The sequence below is a fragment of the Heliangelus exortis genome, chromosome 15, assembly GCF_036169615.1.
Source record: "Heliangelus exortis chromosome 15, bHelExo1.hap1, whole genome shotgun sequence".
Classification (NCBI taxonomy): Eukaryota; Metazoa; Chordata; class Aves; order Apodiformes; family Trochilidae; genus Heliangelus; species Heliangelus exortis.
The window spans coordinates 15,544,284-15,567,159 of NC_092436.1; the positions used below are offsets into that span (position 1 = coordinate 15,544,284).

General features: G+C 57.2%; 2 protein-coding genes across 2 annotated transcripts; both read right to left on the reverse strand.

Annotated features, from left to right (window-relative positions):
• Positions 1 to 22: 22 nt before the first annotated feature.
• HARS1 (histidyl-tRNA synthetase 1) lies at positions 23 to 15,261 on the reverse strand. Its single transcript, XM_071759193.1, has 13 exons — positions 15,112 to 15,261; positions 14,180 to 14,269; positions 12,789 to 12,908; positions 11,711 to 11,806; positions 10,365 to 10,490; positions 7,489 to 7,596; positions 6,467 to 6,565; positions 4,924 to 5,017; positions 4,711 to 4,838; positions 3,844 to 4,086; positions 2,655 to 2,771; positions 2,099 to 2,245; positions 23 to 522 (listed from the first exon to the last, which is right to left on the reverse strand). Exons 1-13 carry the CDS (start codon positions 15,187 to 15,189, stop codon positions 463 to 465), a joined length of 1,506 nt encoding a protein of 501 aa, XP_071615294.1. The 5' UTR covers positions 15,190 to 15,261; the 3' UTR covers positions 23 to 462.
• A 1,403-nt stretch (positions 15,262 to 16,664) lies between these two features.
• Positions 16,665 to 22,867, reverse strand: LOC139803256 (histidine--tRNA ligase, cytoplasmic-like). The gene is made up of 12 exons (XM_071759195.1): positions 22,707 to 22,867; positions 22,496 to 22,615; positions 21,901 to 21,996; positions 20,847 to 20,972; positions 20,631 to 20,738; positions 20,398 to 20,496; positions 20,035 to 20,128; positions 19,822 to 19,949; positions 18,956 to 19,198; positions 18,129 to 18,245; positions 17,736 to 17,882; positions 16,665 to 17,523 (listed from the first exon to the last, which is right to left on the reverse strand). The coding sequence occupies exons 1-12, from the start codon at positions 22,827 to 22,829 to the stop codon at positions 17,467 to 17,469; spliced, it is 1,458 nt and encodes a 485-aa protein (XP_071615296.1). The 5' UTR covers positions 22,830 to 22,867; the 3' UTR covers positions 16,665 to 17,466.
• Between the last annotated feature and the right edge of the window lie 9 nt (positions 22,868 to 22,876).

Below are 22,876 nucleotides of genomic sequence, written 5' to 3' on the forward strand. Positions count from 1 at the left end.
AAGCAGGGACAGGAGGCAGAGAGAGGGGGCACAGATTTATTATGGCTTTGGGAGCAGCTCCTTCCCATTCCCCTGGGGTCACCTCCCTGCAGCCAGCTCAGGGACACGGGGTGGGGGACATTTATTCAAGGTGACAGGAACCAGAAGCTGCAGCCAAGCCCCCGGGTGACAGCATGGGGCTCCTCCTTGTCACCACAGTGCTGGCAGATGGGGGCTGGAGGTTCCCAGAGCCCCTGGCAAAACACCCCCCCCCCCCCACTGGAGGGCCAGGGCACGGCCTGGGAGGGGGGCAGCCTCACAGCTGCCACCAGGAATGGATGGGGGGGCATGAGACAAGAATAAATACAGCTCCTAAAATCCCCCCCACGCCCACACCACTGCCCTGTGGCCTGGGGAAGGCATTGAGATGAGGAACCACGTCAGCCAGGACCCAGGAACTGAGTGGAGGGATCTGGGAGGGCTTTAGGGCTGGCTGGTTCTCATCCTGATCTCCTCAACCAGGCTCTCCCTGGGCACGTTGACCTACACAGGGGGAGAGAACAAAGTTCTTTCAGTGCATTGTCAGTAGCCGGAGGCATCGTGACCTTCTCTGGTCCCACAAGGTGACCCCAGTGTCACAGAAACACAACATGTTCAGGGTGAAATCACAGAATGGAAGGGCCCTCCAGAGCTGCTCCAGCCCAACCCCCCTGTCCCAGCAGGATCCCCCAGGGCAGGGCACACAGAACACATCCAGGGGGGGTTGGAAAGGCTCCAGAGAAGGAGCCTCCAGAACCTCTCTGGGCAGCCTGGGATCCCTCAGCCTCACAGCCAAGGAGTTTCTCCTGCTTTCAGGTGGAACTTCCCATGTTCCAGCTCCAACCCATTCTTCCTGTTCCTGGGCACCCCAGAACAGAGCTTGTCCCCTTCCTCTTGCCCCCCACCCCTCAGCTACTGATGGACATTCAGAGATCCCCTCTCAGCCTTCTCTTCTCCAGCCTCAGCAGCCCCAGGGCTCTCAGTCTCTCTCCACACCAGAGATGCTCAAGTCCCTTCAGCACCCTCCCAGCTCTCCCTTGGCCTCTCTCCAGTAGATCTCTGGCTCTCTGGAGCTGGGGAGCTCCAGACTGGATCCAGGATTCCAGCTGTGCTCTCCCCAGGGCAGAGCAGAGAGAGAGGAGAACCTCCCTGGATCTGCTGGACACTTGTCCTGATGCCCCCCAGGTGTCTCAGGATGTCACCCAGGGGTGCTGGCAGCAGTCCCCCCAGAGGGATGGAGCAGCCAGAGAGTGAGCACCTCCCTGCAGCCCTGCCATGCCCTCTCCTGTCCAACAACTGACAGGGAGGCTCTTCCCAGTCTTTCCTACTTTTTCCAAACCTAAAACCAGGGCATAGATCAGCACTGGTCCTGCTCATTCCAAAAGAGCAGCTCCAGGACCTTCAGCAATGGTCCTGTGCCCCTGGCCAGAAAGCACAAGCAGCCACACAGTCACCATCCGTGTTCCAGGCTCCTGAACTGAGGAACAGTTGGGATTTCAAGGAGGCCACGTGATGGGAAACTCTTCAGAGTGGGAAGACACCAGTGAGTGAGGATGGGTGAGGAACAGAGGAGGAACTGCAATGGGAGGTGCTGCAGAAGTCCCTGAGACCACTGCTTGAGAAGATCTAATGAAGAAGCCAATGTATAAAATCCTGAGAAGCAGCCAGAGGGGGGCTGGTGGCCAAGTGACACCAGGGCACATGTTCTGCAGCAAGTCAAGAGGGGCTGAGGACCTGAGGACCCTCACCTGGTCTCCCAAGGTCCAGCACTACCAAGCCCTCCCCTCCCCTCTGCTGGCCCTGGCTCCCTCTGCATGAGGAGACCCTTCCCTCACCACCCCCCCTGTGCAAGCAGCTCTGGTCAGCCTGGGGGGCTTTTCACCTGGGCTGCAAGTCCCTTCAGCTCCTCTGATGTCCCCCTTAGGCACCACCCTCACCCCCTGAGGCACCAAAACTGCTCTTCTGGGCAGGACCCAACAGAACCGCTGCATGGCTGGGTCTGGAGGCTTGGGCTGAGCTGGGACAAAGGCTGAAAGGACCCCCCCCCACCCCCCTCAGACTGGGCTACCAGAGGCCTCACCTCCTCCCTGGTTGCCACCACCCTCAGCTTGATGACTCCATCCTTGAGCTCCTGCTCACCCACAATGGCAACAAGAGGGATGCCAGTCTCCTCGCAGTACTGCAGCTGGTTCAGCAGCTTGGGGTTCTTCTTGTACAGCACCTCGGCCTGGAAGGGAACCAGAACACCATCAGGGGGGCCCATTTGGCTCAGCCCTGCCACCAGGCACTGCTGGGCCAACTGCAGCCTGGAGAGCACAGGGAGAAGCAGCCCCAGCTCCTCCCCGGCCCCACTGTCTCCTCCCTGCAAGGCTCTGTGGTTTATTTTGCTTTTTTTGGGAGGGATCCTGCTGCCCTGGGACTCCATGCTGAGGGAACAGAGAGGGAGCAGCCCCCTGCAGCACGACAGGGCCCAGGGGCACCATTGCCCCATCAGAACACCTGATTTGGGACAGCAAGAAGAGGCTGCCCACCCCCTCCCTGTGACTCCCTTCTCCCAAAGCAAAGCCAGGTCTGGTCCAGTCCTGGCACAAAGAGCAGAGCAGGCAGCTCCTGCCTTTGCCACCCCTTGGTCATACCTTGATTCCAGCATCCCACAGCTCAGCAATGAGCTTCAGCCTCTCTTCAAGGAGCTTCTTTTGGGCAGAAGCCACCAGCACCTGGGTCTCTGTGGTCCTGATCTTTTCCTCAGAGGCCTAGAGAGGGGACAAGACTCAAAAGATGCCACGAGCTCACAGAGATACCCAAGTCCCTACGAGCAGGATGGGTCAGCACCCCAGCTCCATCAATTTAGTGGTGAAAAGGCCCAGGGAGACAAAGAGCATAAAGTCAGGGGAGGCAGGGAGGCTCCACAGACCCCATCCTGGAGCAGAACCTCCTCTGCTGTGGTTGTTCCACAAAGTGGACTCAGCCCAGGTGCAACACAGATGAGCTCTGGGATCATCAAGTCATTAATCATTGATCCACTCCCCCCGTGGTTCCCAGCCCAGGGCACTCAGTGCCACATTCAGTCTCTTCTTAAAAACCTCCAGGGATGGAGAATCCACCCCTTCCCTGGGCAGCCCATTCCAGTGCCTGAGCACCCTCTCTGCAAAGAATTCCTTCCCAATACCCAACCCAAACCTCCCCTGGCAGAGCTTAAGCCCATGGCCTCTTGTCTTGCTGAGAGTTGCCTGGGAAAAGAGCCCAACCCCCCCCCGGCTCCAACCTCCTTTCAGGGAGTTGGAGAGAGTGATGAGGTCTCCCCTGAGCCTCCTCTTCTCCAGCCTCAACACCCCCAGCTCCCTCAGCCCTTCCTCACAGGACTTGTGCTGGATCCCTTCCCAGCCTCCTTGCTCTTCTCTGGACCTGCTCCAGCACCTCAATCTCCTTCCTGAGCTCAGGGGCCCAGAACTGGACACAGGACTCAAGCTGTGGCCTCCCCAGGGCTGAGCACAGGGGCAGAATCCCTTCCCTGGACCTGCTGGCCACGCTGTTCCTGAGCCAGCCCAGGATGCCATTGGCCTTCTTGGCTACCTGGGCACATTGCTGGCTCCTGTTCAGCTTCCTGGCAATCCAGACTCCCAGGTCCTTTTCTGCCACTCTGTGCCCAGCCTGGAGCTCCCCATGGGGTTGTTGTGTTGAACCTCATCCCGTTGGGATCAGCCCAACTCTCCAGTCTGTCCAGGTCCCTCTGCAGAGCCCTCCTGCCTTCCAGCTGATCCACACTGCCCCCAAACCCAGTGCCTGTGAATTTGCCAACCAAAATTTGCTAAGCAAAGCACCTACCTCCACTCTCTGCTCCAGGATGGAGAAGATCCTCTCGATGCCAATGCTGACCCCCACGCAGGGCACCTTCCTTCCCTTGGGATCAAACATTCCCACCAAGCCGTCGTAGCGGCCGCCTCCGGCCACGCTCCCCACGCTCAGCGGTTCCTCCCCGGGGTGGTTCTCCTGCTGCAGCAGCACAGCCTCAAAGATCACCCCCGTGTAATAGTCCAGACCCCGGGCCAGGCTCAGGTCGAAAGAGATCTGGAGGACACAGGATCACAGGATGCTGGGAAGGGACCTCTGGAGATCCCAATCCAAGCCCCTGACCCGGCGCGGCCAAAACTCAGGGATGCATCCAGAGGGGTCCTGAGAAGGAGACTCCAGAACCTCCCTGGAGAGCCTGTGCCAGGGCTCTGGAACCCTTACAGTGAAGGAATTCTGCTTCATGTGGAAGAATTTAACTTGAACCCATTCCCCTGGAGCTGTCAAAGGGCACAAGTGAGAAGAAGTTGTCCCTTCCTTCTTGACACTCAGCCCTCATATATTGATATTAATCAGATCCCCTCTCAGTCCTCTTCTCTCCACACCAGGTCTCAGCCTTTCTTCATCAGGGAGCTGTTCTGTCCCCTCATCATCCTCAGAGCCCTCCAATGGACTCTCTCAAGTAAATCCCTGTCCAACTCCCTCCTTAAGACCCCAGAACTGAATGCAATACTCCAGCTACTCATTAGAGACCTCACCTGGAGTAGAGGCAGAGGAGGCAGAGCAGAACCTCCCTCAGCCTGCTGGACACACTCCTCTCAATGCTCCCCAAGGACACTGCTGACACGAGGCCACCCCCAGGGTCCCCTCCTCTCCCCTCCTCCCCCCCCAGCCCCTCCTCACCTGCCCCGTGATGCCAAACAGTGTCAGGTACTCAAACAGCAGCTTCATGTCCCCCAGCCCCTCCTTGGCCACCTTGTTCTGGGACAGCTTGGGGTCCTGCAGCAGCCTCTCGATCAGGTCCAAGCCTCCTGTGGGAAGGAGCAGTGGGGCCTCAGGGCTGCAGTGCCCCTGCCCTGCACCCCCCAGGGCTCAACCCCCCTTCTCCCTGCTCACCGTGGAGCTGGACGTACTCCCCAATGCCATCTGCAGCCTCTGGAGAGAGCCCCTTCTCTCCCACCATCTCACTCCTCACCTCTTCCCAAGGCATCTGCGAGGGGCAGAGGGGAACATCAAAAACTGCCATGGACAGACCTGTCCCCCCCAAACCTTCCCTCAGCACAGCCCCACCAGTGCCAGACTGGTTACAAGGTGCAGGAGAGCAGCAGCAGATCAGCTGCTCCCAGGGCATGGCCACAACTCCATTCCTTGGCCACCTGCAAGGTCTGTTTGTATCCCAACCCAGCAGAGCTGCCCAAAAACCTGAAGCCCCCCTTCCAGGGTGAATGTTTTGGGCTTGATTTCTGGCCAGGAATGGGATGCTGGTAACTGCCAAAGCACCAGGCCTGGGAGAGGTCTCTCTGTTGGGATGCTCCTGGTTAGGTACTTGCTCATGAACACCTCTCAAGGCAGTGCTGCTGGTCCTGACCACCTCCTGAAAAACCCACCTGAACACCCCCAGCTCCCTCTGCCATTCCTGGACAGACTTGTGCTCCAGACCCTTCCCCAGCTCCATTGCCCCTGGCTCCAACCTCCTCTCAGGGGGTTGCAGAGAGCCAGAAGGTCTCCCCTCAGCCTCCTCTGCTCCAGGATCAACACCCCCAGGGCCCTCAGCTGCTCCTCACAACTTCTCCAGACCTTCTCCTTGCTCTCCAGACCCTTCCCCAGCTCCATTCCCTTCTCTGGACACTCTCCAGCCCCTCAATCTCCTTCTGCTCCTCAGGGGCCCAGAACTGACCCCAGGATTGGAGCTGCAGCCTCAGCAGTGCCCAGCACAGGGACCATCCCTGCCCTGCTCCTGCTGACACCACACAGGGCCAGGGGGGCTTTCCTGCCTCAACCAACACCCTCAGCTCCTTTGCCCCCGGACACTTCCCCCTTTTCCCAAACCTGGAGAGCTGCCCGGGTCCCTCTGCAGACCCTTCCTACCCTGAAACCCCCCCAGCTCTCCCCCCCTAACCTGGTGTCACCTGCAGACTGACTGAAGGGGCACTTGATCCCCTGATCAGATCATTGATAAAGGTGTTAAAGAGAACTGACCACCCCCTCCTTGAAGCTCAGGCCTGAAATTTTAATAATGGTTGGGCAATCCCTTCCAAACTGGGCTGTTCTGTGATCCCAGGGCACAGCTGGGATTCCTGACAGGCTCGGGAAGGCTTTTCAACACTTTTTCAACACAGGTTTCCATGATCCTGGTTCATACCCAAAGCACCTTAAGGTGTCTGAGCTTTGGGATGTTGAGCTTCCCACATGAAGAGCATTTTTTTATTCTCCTCCCTCCCTCCCATTTGTCAGGACCTCATGGAATAACTGGAGAAGAGAGCATAGGGTTCAGTTTTCCTGTGCCTTTTCCTCTCCCCCCCCAGAGAAATGGGGGCACAAGAACAACTTTGCTGTTTTTCACCATTTTCCAGCCCATTTTTAACGGAGGAGCAGCCCAGAGGGACAGAGACTCACTGAAGCTCCAGCAGCAGTTGCAGCCCAGGATTCCAGCCCATACCTTATCCAGTTTGTCCACACTGGAGCAGATGGTTCTGAATTTGCTGTCTGGGACACCACAAACTGCAAACATCCCATCCAGGATCCGTCGATCGTTGACCTGAAGGAGAGGGAGGAAATCCCTGATCATCAACTCAAAAAAATGCTTCAGCTCTGCCCAGTTTCTGACTACATTAGAACCTTCCTAAGGAATTAGTTTGGGCTGCTGTTTTTTTTAAATAGAATTTCATAGTTTATGCTTTCTAATAGCACTTGAGGCCAAAGGCTGAATTCATCATTTCCATATTTCTCCAATTTCTTCTCCAATTTCTTCAGACAGAAGCAAAGACTGCTCAGGAGTTTGGAGTCCTCAAGCAACATGAACCAACTTCCATCTCATGGAAGAAAATAACCTCAGCAGGTTCTTCTGCTGCTCCCCATCGTGTTGATGCCTCTCACAGCATGGGATGGGTTGGCAAAGACCTTTTAGGGTTTTCTTTCCTTTCCTTTCTTTTCCCTTTTTTGCTTTCCTTTCCTTTCTCTTCCTCTTTCCTTTCTTTTCTCTTTTTCTTTCCTTTCTCTTCCTCTTTCCTTTTCCCCTTTTTTCTTTCCTTTCCTTTCTCTTCCTCTTTCCTTTCTTTTCCCCTTTTTGCTTTCCTTTCCTTTCTCTTCCTCTTTCTTTTCCCCCTTTTTCTTTACTTTCTCTTCCTCTTTCCTTTCCCCTTTTTTCTTTCCTTTCCTTTCTCTTCCTCTTCCTCTTTCTTCTCCTCTTCTTTCTCTCCTTTCCTTTCTTTTCCTCTTTTTTCTCTCCTTTCCTTTTTTTCCCCCCTTTCCTTTCTTCTCCTTTCTTTCTTTTCTTCGTTTCCTGTCCTCTTTCTTTTCCTTTTTTCTTTTCTTTCCTCCTTTCTTTTCCTCTTTCCTTTCCTCCTTCCTTTCCCAGGAAGGAGACAAATCCCAAGCTCAAGACAAATCCCAGCCTTTTCCCCCCCACACCACGAGGAGGCAGAGAGGCAGGGATGACCTCCTGACCCTCCCAGGTCTCACCTTGATGAGGAAGTCCCCGAGGTGCAGGTGGCTGAGGATCTCATGGATGATCTTCAGGCACTCAGCATCAGGAATCATCGGATCGAACTGCCCGGCGATGTCAAAATCCTAAGGGCACAGGGAAAGGCAGGGAGGGACTCAGCACCCCCTGGAGCAGCAGAACAGCTTCCCCTCTGCTGCTGGCAGCAGTTTGGTGGCAAAACAGCAGAGAAATGGGATGTTAGGGAGCAGCAGCCCGTGGTGACACAGGCAGGGAGAGGACGGGGGTTGTGACTCTCTGCCAAGGGGACAGGGTGGTGGCTCTCCTGGCACCTGCACTGCTGAGGTTTGAGGGCTCTGCTGTGGCCACTGGAGTTGGGGAGAAGCTTCTGCTTCTCCCTGCTTTCTGCTCCTGGAGGTGTGGGCTGTGTGATGGCCTTTGAAACAGAGAGCTTTGAAAGGCAACAAAAAGGAGCCAGCAGAGCAAGCACCAGTGATCAGAGCAGAGGAGCCGTGAACGGGAGGAGAAAACAACTTATTATTTGCTGTGACCTAAATGCCAAATGTTTTGCCTGGATTCTTAAGATGTTCTTTTTTTAACAGATGTGCCAATCAAGTTCATGATCAAGAGAGGAGAGGAGGGAAGTGATCTCAGCTGAGGCAAAACCAAAGCTGCAGCTGCTGAGACAAAGAAATCAGAAAGCCTGAGTGGTCTCCAGCAGAGATCACCAGATAAACCAGCAAGTAAAACCAGAGCCCATCAGCAGGATGTTTTAATAGGCAGAGAACAGCAAAGAAATCATCAGTGTTCAGAGAGAAATAAAACAGCAGCAACAAGAGATTTCTTATTCAACTCCCATTTAAGAATCCCCAAATGTTCCACAAGATTCTGAGAACAGGAATAAGTTTAATGAAGTGGGTAAGTTTCAGTGTGGCTTCACCAAGCTTCCAAAAAAATAAAGAGATGAGGTCACCCCAGCTGCTGCCTGATCAGCTGAGCTCAAGAAAGGCTGATGCAATCCCTGGGGAAGTTGGACAAGGGCTGGGAATGTGCCAGAGAACCACTGGAGGTGGCACAGGTGAAATCCCACTGAAAAAAAAGCCAGCCAAGGGCTGGGGAATTGTCTGTCAGGTCCTGGGCACCTTGGGGATAACATCTTGATGAACATCTCCAGGATGAGGAGGTACCAGTGCTCAATTTATACAGGGTAGGAAGGGGAGGATTCTCTACCCAAATGTTTCTCTGGGAAAGGGGAAGAATCTGTACCAAGGGATGAGAGTTCCAGTTTCAAGAGCTGCACTGGCACAGGGGAAATAAACACACACAAGGAATTCCAGCCTGGATATCAAAAGACTGTTTCTAGCTCCCTCAGGAGTGAGATCTTGGAATCATCTCTGAGACATCAGGCAAAGACCCCGAGCTGCCTGGAAACGGGAACTCACCAAGCTGGAGCTGGGAGGAGTCCACAGGAGTTGTTGGATGACACAGAATATTTTCAAACAGGAATTTGTTTGCAATATGAGGCCCTGGGGACTGTGTTAGTGCAGCAGAACAAAGCTGTTCCTTGGGGCTACCACACTTGTTTGAGAAAGCCACCAAGGAAATTGCTTTCTTTCCTGTTCTGTCATTTGGCCTCTGGGTTTTTCCTCTCCTTTCAAATAAAGATTGACCTGGCACAGGCCAGGAGGAGCATGTGCTGCAGCTGAGCTGCTTGCTTGCCTGCTTTGTGTGTCCTGCTAATGCTTCCAGAAGCTCAACTGTTCCCACATCTGGGATCAGAAGGGAATTCTTTCCCTCCACCAGGCTGGCAAGTGCTGTGGGATGATACAGCATAGAATGGGTTGGGTTGGAAAGGACCTTAAAGCTCATCCAATTCCAACCCCCTGCACAACCAGGGACACCTCCCACCAGCCCAGGGTGCTCTAAGCCCCATCCAACCTGGGCTGAGACACTGCCAGGGATGGGGCAGCCAGAATGTCCCTGGACAACCTGTTCCAATGTCTCACTACCCTCAGATTAAAGAATTTCTTCCTCATGTCCAACCTAAATCTCCCCTCTCCAAGTTCTAACCCATTTCCCTTGTCCTCTCCCTACCCCCCTGTGTCCAAAGCCCTCCCCCAGCTTTCCTGTAGCCCCTTCAGATATTGGGAGGTTGCTCTGAGCTCACCTGGGAGCCTCCTCTTCTTCAGGCTGAACAACCCCAATCCCTCAGCCTGGCTTCCCAGGGAGCTGCTCAGCCCTCTGAGCATTTCAGTGAAGCATCTGAGAGATGCTCAAGGTGAGGCCAGGCTGGGAAACTCTTTAGCCCTTTAAGGCAACATCACCTGAAAGAATTTCCATCCATCAGAGTGGGCTCAGCACAGGTGACAGTCCTCTTCCCTCCTCCCCCTGATCTATTTTCCCCAAGTCCTGAGCCCCTGGGGGAAGCCCTGCAGAGGACAGACACCTCCCCCTGTGCCCTGCTTCTCACTGAGGATTTTTAGCAGGCTGCCAGGATCCCTGACAGGCAGCACTCCAGCCCCAGAACCATCTCTCCCCCTGCCCTGCTCTCCCCACACCTGCCCACCCAGTCTGTCTGACAGCCTTGCCAATGGCTCCTGTCATGGGATGCTTCCTTTCCAACCCATCTGTGCAGAACGTGGCAGCTCTCTGGAAACCCAGACACCTCCCCCTGTGCTCTGCTTCTGGCTGAGGATTTTTTAGCCAGGAGCCCCTGGAAGGGGCTGTGACCCCATCTCACAGCCATCACCTCCACTCCTGAGCTGCTTCCCTCACTGGAGAGCAGACGAGTGGATCCCTTGAGCTCCCCACAGCCACTGCAGGGTTTCCAGCACCTTTGGGAGCTATCCTCCTGCATCCCTGGAGCCCAAAAAGCAGTGCCCAGGGCCAGACTCACACACTGGTAGAACTCCCTGTAGCGGCCCCTGGTCATGGCTGGGTTGTCCCTCCTGTAGACCTTGGCGATGTGGTAGCGCTTGATGTTGGTGATCTTGTTCATGGCCAGGTACCGAGCAAAGGGCACCTGAGAGGGGGAGGTTAAGGAGGGGAAAATGGAGGGAAGAACCCCACCAGTTATCAGCCCCAGGCAGCACTGGCTCCTCACTATCAGCTCAGCCTGGGGCACGCTCTTGGGGCACAGCCACAGCTCCCCAGGGTCCCTCACTGCTGTCTGAGGCACCCATAGGTGCTGACATTTATCATAAAATCACAGAATCCTAGAATTGGCTGGGTTGGAAGGGACCTCAGAGCTCATCAAGTCCAACCCTTGCTCCACTCCCCCCGTGGTTCCCAGCCCATGGCACTGAGTGCCACATCCAGGCTCTTTTGAAATATCTCCAGGGATGGAGAATCCACCCCTTCCCTGGGCAGCCCATTCCAATGGCTGATCACCCTCTCCAGAAAGAAATTCTTTCTAATGTCCAACCTAAACCTCCCCTGGCACAACTTGAGACCTCTTGTGCCCTCTTGTCTTGCTGAGAGTTGCCTGGGAAAAGAGCCCAACCCCCCCCTGGCTCCAACCTCCTTTCAGGGAGTTGGAGAGAGTGATGAGGTCTCCCCTGAGCCTCCTCTTCTCCAGCCTCAACACCCCCAGCTCCCTCAGCCCTTCCTCACAGGACTTGTGCTGGATCCCTTCCCAGCCTCCTTGCTCTTCTCTGGACCTGCTCCAGCACCTCAATCTCCTTCCTGAGCTGAGGGGCCCAGAACTGGACACAGGACTCAAGCTGTGGCCTCACCAGAGCTGAGCACAGGGGCAGAGGAAAGAGGTTGCCCAGGGAGGTGGTGGAGTCACCATCCCTGGAGCTGTTAAAAAACCAGGAAGATGTGGTGCTTTGGGAGATGATTTAGTGGTTAAGATGGTGTATGGCTGGTGGATGGACTCAATTTTGAAGGTCCTCTTTCCAGCCATGATGATTTTATGATTAAGTGTCCCCAGAGGCATCTTCCAGCACTGCCTTAGTCTCCAGGTGCCACAGTCACACCTGGGTACACCCCACTGCAGGAGAAACCCTGTGTGACACCCATCTTCCTCACCTCCACACACAGGAGCAGGAATAACCTCCAGTAAATAACCAAGCAAAGGTTCTGCACCCACTAAACCCCACTGCTTCTGCTCTCCCTGCCACAACAGGGTCACAGCCAGGAGCCCACCCTCCCTGCTCCTCCCTCTGCCCCCCCTGGACAGCCCTGCCCCAAAAGGAGGGTGACAAAGGTGACAATTCCCCTGGGGAGTGTGCAGGATACTGTCAGGTCGTAGCGCAGGGCCAGCAGTTCCCCTCCTTGGTCCTTCAGATCATAGATCAGCTTCGAGTCTTCGCCGTATTTCCCTGTCAGTGTCTCCTACAAGAAGAGGACAACAGGGACAAGCTGGATCTGCAGTGACAGGGGCTCAGCCTCAGGGAAAAATCCCAGAATGGTTGGGTTGGAAGAGACCTCCAAGCTCATCCAGCCCAACCTGTGTCCAACACCCCAGTCAGCTCCTAAACCCTGTCCTTAAGGACCAGCTCCAAATGCCTTTTAAATGCCTCCAGGGATGGGGACTCCACCTCTGTCCTGGGCCATTCCAGTGCCTGACAACCCTCTCAGTGGAAAAATATTTCCTACCATCAGCCTAACCCTCCCCTGGCACAGCTTCCATCCATTCCCTCTGCTCCTATCCCAGTTCATTAAGGACCAGAGGCTTTTTCCCTCCTCACTCCACCCTCCCTTGATGCAGTAGCACAGAGCCATCAGGTCTCCTCTCACCTCCTCTTCTCCAGACCAAACCCCCCCAGCTCCTCAGCTCCTCCCAGGATTTGTGCTCCAGGCCCTTCCTCACCTTTGTTGCCCTTCCCTGGACACCTCCAGCACCTCTCTGTCCCTCCTGTAGTGAGATGCCCAGAGCTGAACACAGGACTGAAGCTGTGGGCTCCCCAGAGCTGAGTCCAGAGGGATGATCCCCTCCCTGCTCCTGCTGGCCACTCAGTTCCTAACACAAGCCAGGATGCCACTGGCTCCTTGGCCACCTGGGCACACTGCTGGCTCAGATTAAATCCACTGTCACCAACCCCCCCCTCAGGAACCTCTCCCAGGTGCTTTTCCAGCTCACAGCTCTCTCACCACACTTCCCCAGGTCTGTGGCTCCCCATGGGGTGGTTCTGACCCAGGTGCCAGACCTGGCACTTGGCCTTGTTAAACCTCACACCATTAACCTGGGTCCAAGCTGTCCAGGTCCTGCTGTCAGGCTTCCCTCCCCTCCAGCAGAGCCACACAGCACCCAGTTTGGTGGCACCTGCACATTCACTGAGGGTAAATGAGGAGGGGGGAGAGGAAAGCTCCTCACCTTCAGCTCAAACACTGGGGTGTCAATGACTTCTGCCCCGTGGCGTTTGAAGCAGTTGATGATTGTGTTGAAGACCCTCTCACGGATGGCCATCTGCTTGGGGCTGTAGTCCCTGGTGCCCTGGGGGGAGAGAAGGAAAAAACCCAGTTTTAATCCCAAATTGGGTGAGAGACAGACCTGAGAGGCCAAACAAACCCAAGGGAGGCTCAAGTCCAGGCACCAGGAGAGGTGGTATGAAGCACCACCAAAAAAACAACCAAACAAAGAAAAACTGGAAAAACTTCAGGAGGCAGCTCAGCCACAATCTGCAGGGCTAAATCTAAGTCAGGAGTTTCACAAAGCAGGACAGGAAGGTGCTAAGACAGATCCAACAGCCAGAGAGGTCACTGCTTCCCAGAAGGACAGCACAGTCCAACAGCCAAAGGTGGATGAGCCAGAGCCCTGCACCTTGAGCTCTCCAGAGGCTGCAACCAGAGGACAGCCAAGGTTTGAAGTGGTGAACACCCAGCAGCTCCACAATTCCCAAAAACAGAGAGAGAAAAATCCCCTTTTCAACATGTGACACCTGTGAAGTGCCCATCTGGGATGGGCTCCCTTTTAGTGCCTTTGCTGTTAAGTGACTGAATTACTAAGGACCACCTCCAGCAGCACCTGACTCCCTGGGAATTAACCACCCTTCCCACTTTTATTTTCTAGGGACTGGCAGTCAGGAGCAGAGAGCAGGCACTTCCTAACAGCCCATCTGCACAGGGAGGAGCAGCTCTCAGCAGAACACTGATGTGGCTGGAAACCCAGGCTGCATTTCCCTGGCACCCAGAGAGCTGCCAAATCCTCTCTCCTCAGTAATTAACAGGGAAATACACTGCCACTTACCAGCTCTCACACCACAGCCACATTTACCAACACATATGATGAAGAAATGGGCAAGGAAGAGGATTTTGGGGCATTTCCTAGGCCAGTGGCATCAACATAACCCATTTTATTCCTGAGCAACATCCATACCTGTGTCCACACCACAGCATGGAAGTGCTGAGCTGCAGAGGGATAAAATCCGTGGAGTTCATCACCTTGGGTCAAATGGTGCAACCCAAAGAGATCTGAGACCTCTGATGCTGGGCAGACAGGATAAAGCTTGAGCAAAAGGGGATTTATTTTCCTGGCTGCACCAGGTGGGGGTGAACCTCTCCCAGAAGCACCAGCAATTCCTTGAGTTAGTTGGGTATGTGCTGCCAGGGATACTCCCATCCCTTTTTTTCCCTGCTGCTCAAGGGGCAGCAGGAATTGGCACCAAAGCCAGGCAGGTTTGAGCTGAGGCTTTGCCCAGGTGTGGGGAGGGGCTGGGTGTGAGCAGGGGGTGCACACAGGGACAGGAGAGGGGGGAGAGAAGTTACCTTTGGGGTCTTGAGCACGAATTTGTGTTTCCCTTCATCTCCCCCCAGCTGAGCCTTCATCTCCAGCAGCTTCGCCACCTCCTTCGCGATCTGGGCAGGGAACCAGGAGGGAGCTGGCACAGCCCCTTCAGCCTCAGCATTCCCAGGACACCCCCAGCATTCCCAGTAGGCCCCAGCATTCCCAATACATTGCAGCATTCCCAGGACACCCCAGCATTCCCAGAGCACACAGAGCATTCCCAGTACACCCCAAGCATCCCCAGTGCACCCTGAGCATTCCCAATACATCGCAGCATTCCCAGTACACCCCAGCATTCCCAGAGCACTGCAGCATTCCCAGGACACCCCAGTACACCCCGAGCATTCCCAGCACACCGCAGCATTCCCCATACACCCCGAGCATTCCCAGCACACCGCAGCATTCCCAATACAGCCCAGGATTCCCAATACACCCCGAGCATCCCCAGCATTCCCAGAGCACCCCTGAGCATTCCCCATACACCCCAGAGCATCCTGAGCATTGCCAGCACACCGCAGCATTCCCAGTACACCCCAGCATTCCCAGTACACCCCAGCATCCCCAACACACCCCCAGCATTCCCAATACACCCCAGCATCCCCAGTACACCCAGACTGCCCCCCCCCCCCCAGCGCCCCCACCATCCCATCCTCCCGCACCATCCCGAGGGGCACTCCCTGCTCTTCTCCATCCCACCCCACTGCTACAACCACGCTACAACCACCCCGCAACACCCCTGCCCCTCTCTGACCCCCAGCACCCCCATTACCGCCCGCACCCCATTCCCGGCAGCCTCCCGCACCCTTCTCCCCAGCTCCCGCACCCAGGCACCGCAGCCGCCGTGCCCCCACAGCCCGGCAGCCCCGCACCCACCCCCGCAGCCCATGCCCACCCCCCCCATTTCCCAGCAAACCTCGTCGGGATGGGCCTGATCCTGCTTCAGCCTCCGCACGGCCTCCGCCTGTGCCCGCACCGCCGCCTCCTCCGCCATGGCGGGAGTGCGGGAGGCAACTGCGCATGCGCGGACACCGCCCCGCACCTCAGCGCCTGTGCGGGGCGGGGAGAGACCGCGGGTTCGAAAACACCGGAGACCGAGAGCCCCGCGTGGGTTGGGAGAGAGCCTGAGCATCCAACCCACGCGTTAACCCCCGCACTGCCAGGGATGGGCACCTCTACCCCACATCCCTCAGCTCCACATCTCCAGGGCTTGGAAACCCCTCCAGGGATGGGGAATCCCCCTGGGCCAGGCCCCGAGACCCTTTCCAGGGAGAAATTGTTCCCCAGCTCCAACCTAAACCTCCCCTGGCACCACTTGAGTTGTGCCAAAAGTTCCTCTTGGCCCATCCCTTGGTCCTGGGGAGCAGAGCCCAACCCCCCCTGGCTCCAACCTCCACTCAGGGGGTTGCAGAGAGCCAGAAGGTCTCCCCTCAGCCTCCTCTGCTCCAGGATCAACACCCCCAGGGCCCTCAGCTGCTCCTCACAACTTCTCCAGACCTTCTCCTTGCTCTCCAGCCCCTTCCCCAGCTCCATTCCCTTCTCTGGACACTCTCCAGCCCCTCAATCTCCTTCTGCTCCTCAGGGGCCCAGAACTGACCCCAGGATTGGAGCTGCAGCCTCAGCAGTGCCCAGCACAGGGACCATCCCTGCCCTGCTCCTGCTGACACCACACAGGGCCAGGGGGGCTTTCCTGCCTCAACCAACACCCTCAGCTCCTTTGCCCCCGGACACTTCCCCCTTTTCCCAAACCTGGAGAGCTGCCCGGGTCCTTCTGCAGACCCTTCCTACCCTGAAACCCCCCAGCTCTCCCCACCTAACCTGGTGTCACCTGCAGACTGACTGAAGGGGCACTTGATCCCCTGATCAGATCATTGATAAAGGTGTTAAAGAGAACTGACCACCCCCTCCTTGAAGCTCAGGCCTGAAATTTTAATAATGGTTGGGCAATCCCTTCCAAACTGGGCTGTTCTGTGATCCCAAGGCACAGCCTGACAGGCTCAGGAAGGCATTTGTTGTTATTTTTTTCCACTTCCCCCTTTTCCTAAACCTGGAGAGCTGCCCGGGGTTGTTGTGACCTCAGCTCAGAAATTCTCCTGATCCTTCTTCTCCAGACCCTTCCCCAGCTCCCTTGCTTTTCTCTGGACATGCTCCAACCCCGGGGGAGCGTTTTGGGGTTTTCTTAAATTTTATTCTGGTTTAATCCTCTATTTGGGTCACCCACCTCTGGGCAAAGCCAAGCCCAGCAGAGAAGGGGGTGGCACCATATTTAAGAAGGGCAAGTAAAATGCTGGAAAACAGGAACCACAGTGGGAGAGGACACCGAGAATATGGGACAGAAACAGCTCTGCAGCCACCGAGGTCAATGAAGGAGGAGGGGAGAAGGTGCTCGAGGTGCTGGAGGAGATTCCTCAGCACCCATGAAGGACCCCAGTTCAACCCGGGGAAAAAAAGAGAGATGGGAGGGGGGAGGGTGTTTAAAGCTCTCTTTTTATTTCTCATTACCCTTCTCTGATTCGATTCACAAGAAATTAAACTCCTTTCCCCAAAAGCTGAGTCTTTTCTGCCCATGGCAGTTGTTGTTGAGTGTTCAGATCCTGAGCCCTGAGCCTTTGGGACAGTTCCTGTCCAGCTGACAGTGACAGAGCAGCTTTGCTGGACACCTGGCATCCAGCACGAGTCAACCCACCAGAAATACAGCAAAACACAGAGTTCCTCCACACTGGCCCCTGACAGAGCCTGCCCAGGCAGTCACACCAGCCCCCCACTCTGTCCCCTCCCTGAGGGGGTCCCTGCACCCCCAGACTGGTGCCACAGCCCGGCTCCGGAGGCAGAGCCCAGCTTCAGGCTGGAGTTGGGCCTTGCAGCCCTCAGAGGGGTGGGGATGAACTCCTCCTGTCACCCTCTCCCTAAATCCTGAGCCTGCAGGCAACACAACACAGATCCCCCCACCCCAAGACTCAACCTGATCCCACTGGAATCCCACCACATCCATTCGTGCTCGTGCCACCTGGACATGGCTCTCCCAGACCAGGAGGAGCTCACGAGGTTGATCTGTCCTTCAGAGCAGGTTGCTGGGTGGTTTCAAGTCCACAGCTTGTGGAATACTTGTCCACAGCTTCTCAGCCTGTCCTGCTCCATCCTGGGCACACACCCCCTGGTGACTCTGCCTTGGCCTGGGCAGGAGGTGGTGAGCAGACCTCGGTGGGGAGGAAATGTCTCCAGGTGCCATTGTACAGCAGCAGGTCAGTCAAGTGGTTCTGCCACAGAAATCCTAGGGCTCCAGCCTCCTCCTGATCTCATCAACAAGTTTTTCTCTCGGGATGTCCACCTACAAAGCAAAGGAGGAGAAGGAGGTGGCACCAACCCAGCCCCACGGCCTTGCTGTGGACACTGACACAGCTCGTGCTGGTTTTCTGGAGCAGGTACCCAACAGATCTGTGTTCCCCCAAGAGACCCCATCCATCCCTGAAGGAAAACCTTTCTGGAATCCCCGAATTTTGGAAGAGCTTTGGAAACCTGCTGCAGAGAAGGGATTCTCACCTCCTCTCTGGTCGCCACATCCCGCAGCTTGACCACTCCATCTGTCAGCTCTTGCTCCCCAACAATGGCAGCCAGGGGGATCCCCGTGTCCTCACAATACTGCAGCTGCTTCAGCAGTTTGGGATCCTTCTTGTACAACATCTCTGCCTGGGAGGGAGCAGAGGTGGCCAGTCAGGAACACAAAGTTTGCTCTGATGGACTCAGGGTGTCCAAAGCTCCAGAGAAAACTCTGCCTCCTTATTCCCTCAGCAAGCAGCTGCCTGCAGAGCTCTCTGCTCTTTTTCTCTGGCCTGAGGGATCTCCAGCAGGCCCAAGTTTTGGAGACACACAGAACTGCTCTTGCTTCAGGCCTTCACTCCCTCACCCACAGCAGCACCAAACCCCCATCTTCACCTTGATCCCTGCATCCCACAGCTCGGAGATGAGCTTCAGCCTTGCAGCCAGGAGATGTTTGTGAGGTGTGGCCACCAGGACTTGTGTCTCAGTAGTCCGAACCTTCTCCCCAGAAGCCTGTGGGGACAGACAGTGATTCCTCTCCCTTCACCTTCAAACCTGACAAACAAACCAACCACCACCCTTCAGTGAAGGTCACTGAGCAAGAAGAACCCTCCAAGAGCAAAAAGGGTGCCCTGGGGATCTGCACTCTGCATCTCTGCTGCATCCTGTGCTGCTGTTCCCATGGGACCATGGCCCTTCCTCCCTCCTGGATGGGACCTGGACAGCTTTCCCATGGCTCCTTTGATTCTTCAGGTACCAACACACTGCCCCAGCTTCACTCACTATCTGAGAGATGGATTTCCTCCTCCTGGGCTTTCCTGGAGTGCTCCTACACAGGGCAGGTGCCAGAGCTGCCAATGAATTCATCATTTCACAGTCTACAGGTGAGGAATTTGTACATTTCTACCTGTCTACATTTCACAGCCTACAGGTGAGAATCTTCACAGACAATTACCTGGGGCACAAAGTTCAGAGCCAGCACCAGAGCTCAGGGCCCCCCTCACACACCTCCTTGGTGTCTGCTACAAAACACTGCTCTCAGCTCCCCACAACACCCCCAAAAAGCTGCTGAAGAGACAGGGGCTTTGTCCTGAGCACTGACATTCAGGCAGGAGAGGACCCCACCTACCCCCCAAAATCCTTTCCCCTTGGATATTGTGTAGAGCCCACAGCAAACAGCCAGCCTCCTGGAGCCCTTCCTGCCCCATGCCTGCAGCTCTCACCTTCACTCTCTGCTCCAGGATGGAGAAGATCCTCTCGATGCCAATGCTGACCCCCACACAGGGCACCTTCCTTCCCTTGGGATCAAACATTCCCACCAAGCCGTCGTAGCGGCCGCCTCCGGCCACGCTCCCCACGCTCAGCGGTTCCTCCCCGGGGTGGTTCTCCTGCTGCAGCAGCACAGCCTCAAAGATCACCCCCGTGTAATAGTCCAGACCCCGGGCCAGGCTCAGGTCGAAAGAGATCTGGAGGACACAGGATCACAGGATGCTTGGAAGGGACCTCTGGAGATCCCAATCCAAGCCCCTGACACAGCGCAGCCAAAACTCAGGGATGCATCCAGAGGGGTCCTGAGAAGGAGACTCCAGAACCTCCCTGGAGAGCCTGTGCCAGGGCTCTGGAACCCTTACAGTGAAGGAATTCTGCTTCATGTGGAAGAATTTAACTTGAACCCATTCCCCTGGAGCTGTCAAAGGGCACAAGTGAGAAGAAGTTGTCCCTTCCTTCTTGATGCTCAGCCCTCATATATTGGTATTAATCAGATCCCCTCTCAGTCCTCTCCTCTCCACACCAGGTCTCAGCCTTTCTTCATCAGGGAGCTGTTCTGTCCCCTCATCATCCTCAGAGCCCTCCAATGGACTCTCTCAAGTAAATCCCTGTCCAACTCCCTCCTGAAGACCCCAGAACTGAATGCAATACTCCAGCTACTCATTAGAGACCTCACCTGGAGTAGAGGCAGAGGAGGCAGAGCAGAACCTCCCTCAGCCTGCTGGACACACTCCTCTCAATGCTCCCCAAGGACACTGCTGACATGAGGCCACCCCCAGGGTCCCCTCCTCTCCCCTCCTCCCCCCCAGCCCCTCCTCACCTGCCCCGTGATGCCAAACAGTGTCAGGTACTCAAACAGCAGCTTCATGTCCCCCAGCCCCTCCTTGGCCACCTTGTTCTGGGACAGCTTGGGGTCCTGCAGCAGCCTCTCGATCAGGTCCAAGCCTCCTGTGGGAAGGAGCAGTGGGGCCTCAGGGCTGCAGTGCCCCTGCCCTGCACCCCCCAGGGCTCAACCCCCCTTCTCCCTGCTCACCGTGGAGCTGGACGTACTCCCCAATGCCATCTGCAGCCTCTGGAGAGAGCCCCTTCTCTCCCACCATCTCACTCCTCACCTCTTCCCAAGGCATCTGTGAGGGGAAACAGGAACCTGCTGCTGCTGGGGACACTCTTGTCACTCAGCATCCCCTGCAGGCAGCCATCTCATCATCTGTGTCTTTCTCCCAGCAATCATTCCCCTGGGAATGATCTTCACCAGGCCCAAGACCTCCCCAAACCCTTCACCAGCACCAACACCTTCACCTCTGCCCGCTTCACGAGGCTGGGAAGAGGCACTGCCCAGCCCCAGCCCCCCACCCCCAGCCTGGGAGCCCTCTCTCCCCACCAGCTCCACTCTCACCTTGTCCAGTTTGTCCACAGTGGAGCAGGTGGTGATGAATTTGCTCTCTGGGACACCACAGAGGGTGAACACACCGCTCAGAATCCGGCGGTCGTTGACCTGGGGGTGGCAGAAGCAGAGGGAGCTGGAGAGGGTGAGACCCCACAGCTGCACCTTCCCCTGGGGCTGGGGGAGCCTCTTCCCTCTTTCCCTCAAAGCTCCCAGGTGTGAAAACCCCTCAGCTCCCACCTCACCCTGATGAGGAACTCCCCCAGCTGCAGGTCACTCAGCACCTCGTGGAGGATCTTCAGGCACTCAGCATCAGGGAGCATGGGGTCAAAGCACCCAGCGATGTCAAAATCCTGAGGGGGACAAAAAAACTCAACCAGAAGCTCCTGTTTCTCAGAGGTCCCAGGGGGCAGAACCCTCAGCAGAGCCCCGGGCTGCCCCTGCCCCCTCCCCAGACTCACACACTGGTAGAACTCCCTGTAGCGGCCCCTGGAGGTGGCCGGGTTGTCCCTCCTGTAGACCTTGGCCACCTGGTACCTCTTCATCCTGCTGATCTTGTTCATGGCCAGGTAACGAGCAAAGGGCACCTGGGGGGCCAGGAGTTAAGGATGGGAAAGGTGGAGACCCCCTGAGCTCAAAGCACCCCGGGCCCCACCCCTTGAGGCTTTGTTGCTGCTGCTCCCGGATCTCCAGGGAGATCTTCAGCCCAGGAGGAGGGTGAGGGTGAAGCTGGAGGTGAAACTCCTCCAACACCTCCACCTCCTGCTTCTGAACCCCAAGACATCAACACCAAGACAGGGACCTCCAGGGGGTCACTTAAGAGACACCAGGACAAGTAGAGATGGGACCCAGCACCCTGATGGGACCCACGGGCAGAGCAGGGTGAGGTGACACCTGATGGGACCCACAGACAGGGTGAGGTGACACCCAATGGGACCCCCAGGCAGGGCAGGGTGAGGTGACACCTGACGGGACCCCCAGGCAGGGCAGGGTGAGGTGACACCTGATGGGACAGTTGAGCAGGACAGGGTGAGGTGACACCCAATGGGACCCCCAGGCAGGGCAGGGTGAGGTGACACCTGATGGAACCCATGGGCAGGGCAGGGTGAGGTGACACCCAATGGGACCCACAGACAGGGTGAGGTGACACCTAATGGGACCCCTGGGCAGGGCAGGGTGGGGTGAGGTGACACCCCAGGGCAGGTGAGGTGACACTCAAAGGCAGGGTGAGGTGACACCCAATGGGAGCCCTGGGCAGGGCAGGGTGGGGTGAGGTGACACCCCAGGGCAGGTGAGGTGACACTCAAAGGCAGGGTGAGGTGACATCCGATGGGACCCAGGGGCAGGGCAGGGTGGGACAGGGTGAGGTGAGGCGACACCGCAGGGCAGGTGAGGTGACCCCGAGGCAGGGGGCAGGGCAGGTGAGGTGACCCCGAGGCAGGGGGCAGGGCAGGTGAGGTGACCCCAGGCAGGGGGTGCGGGTGTGTCCCTGTCCCCAGGGCAGACACAGGATACGGTCAGGTCGTAGCGCAGGGCCAGCAGCTCCCCGCCCTGGTCCTGCAGCTCATAGATCAGCTTCCTCTCCTCCCCGTACTTCCCCGTCAGCGTCTCCTGGGGGACACAGGGGTGTCGGGGACATCGGGGGGAGGACATTCCCCTGGTGGGGCACAGAACCCACCTACCTCCCCCCGGAGCCCCACAGATGGAGCAGGGGGTGTGGGTGACAGCTCCTCCCACCCTCCCCTCTGACCCGGGGCATCAATGGGGTCCCCGTCCCCCCACACAATAGGGGACCCAGGACCCCCCCAAACCAGCCCCAGGCTACTGGGGTGCTCCCCAGTCCTGCAGGGACCCCAACCCCTCCTCAGCCCCGCGGGGGAGCAGAGGGGACGGGGGTCCCGTATCCCCCCGGGGTCACCCCCCAACCCCAAGACAGGAGGACGCGGGGCTGTGGGGGGTCCCGTATCCCCCCGGGGTCACCCCCCAACCCCAGGACAGGAGGACGCGGGGGTGTGGGGGGTCCCGTAGCCCCCCGGGGGTCACCCCCCAACCCCACGGAGGGAGGACGTGGGAAGGGGGGGAGGCTCATGGGGGGTTCCCACCGCCTCACCTGCAGCTCCAGCGCGGGGGTGTCGATGGCGGCAGCCCCGTGCCGCTTGAAAACGGCCACCACGGCGGCGAGGAGGCGGTCCCGGAGCACTACGTGAGCGGGAGGGTGGTCACGGGTGCCCTGGCCCGGGAGGGAGAGCGGGGATCAGCGGGGAGCTCGGGGAAGGGAAGGGAGGGGAGGGGGGAAAGCGGGGCCCGCTCCCCACCGATACCTTCGGGGTCTTCAGAGGCGGACCCCGGCCTCCTCCCCCCGCCAGCCGGCACAGGAGGCTCCGCTCCCGGGGCGGGCAGACCCGGCCGAGGCTCCCCCGGGCCAGCGGCCACAGCCGCAGCATGGCCGCCTCCGCGGCAACCCGGAAGTGGCAGGGGAACCACGTGACGG

Bases quoted from the DNA above. Each gene is read 5' to 3' on its own strand.
- HARS1 (XM_071759193.1), bottom strand. From the start codon at position 15,189: ATGGCGGAGGAGGCGGCGGTGCGGGCACAGGCGGAGGCCGTGCGGAGG. The intron at 5,018-6,466 runs GTATGGGCTGGA...TGCCCCTCGCAG, and splicing joins GTGTGGACAAACTGGATAAG to ATGCCTTGGGAAGAGGTGAG. The intron at 4,839-4,923 runs GTGAGCAGGGAG...TCCTTCCCACAG, and splicing joins GGAGTACGTCCAGCTCCACG to GAGGCTTGGACCTGATCGAG.
- LOC139803256 (XM_071759195.1), bottom strand. From the start codon at position 22,829: ATGCTGCGGCTGTGGCCGCTGGCCCGGGGGAGCCTCGGCCGGGTCTGC. The intron at 20,973-21,900 runs GTATCCTGTGTC...CTGGCCCCCCAG, and splicing joins CCCTGCGCTACGACCTGACC to GTGCCCTTTGCTCGTTACCT. The intron at 19,199-19,821 runs GTGAGGAGGGGC...TGTGTCCTCCAG, and splicing joins TGTTTGGCATCACGGGGCAG to ATCTCTTTCGACCTGAGCCT.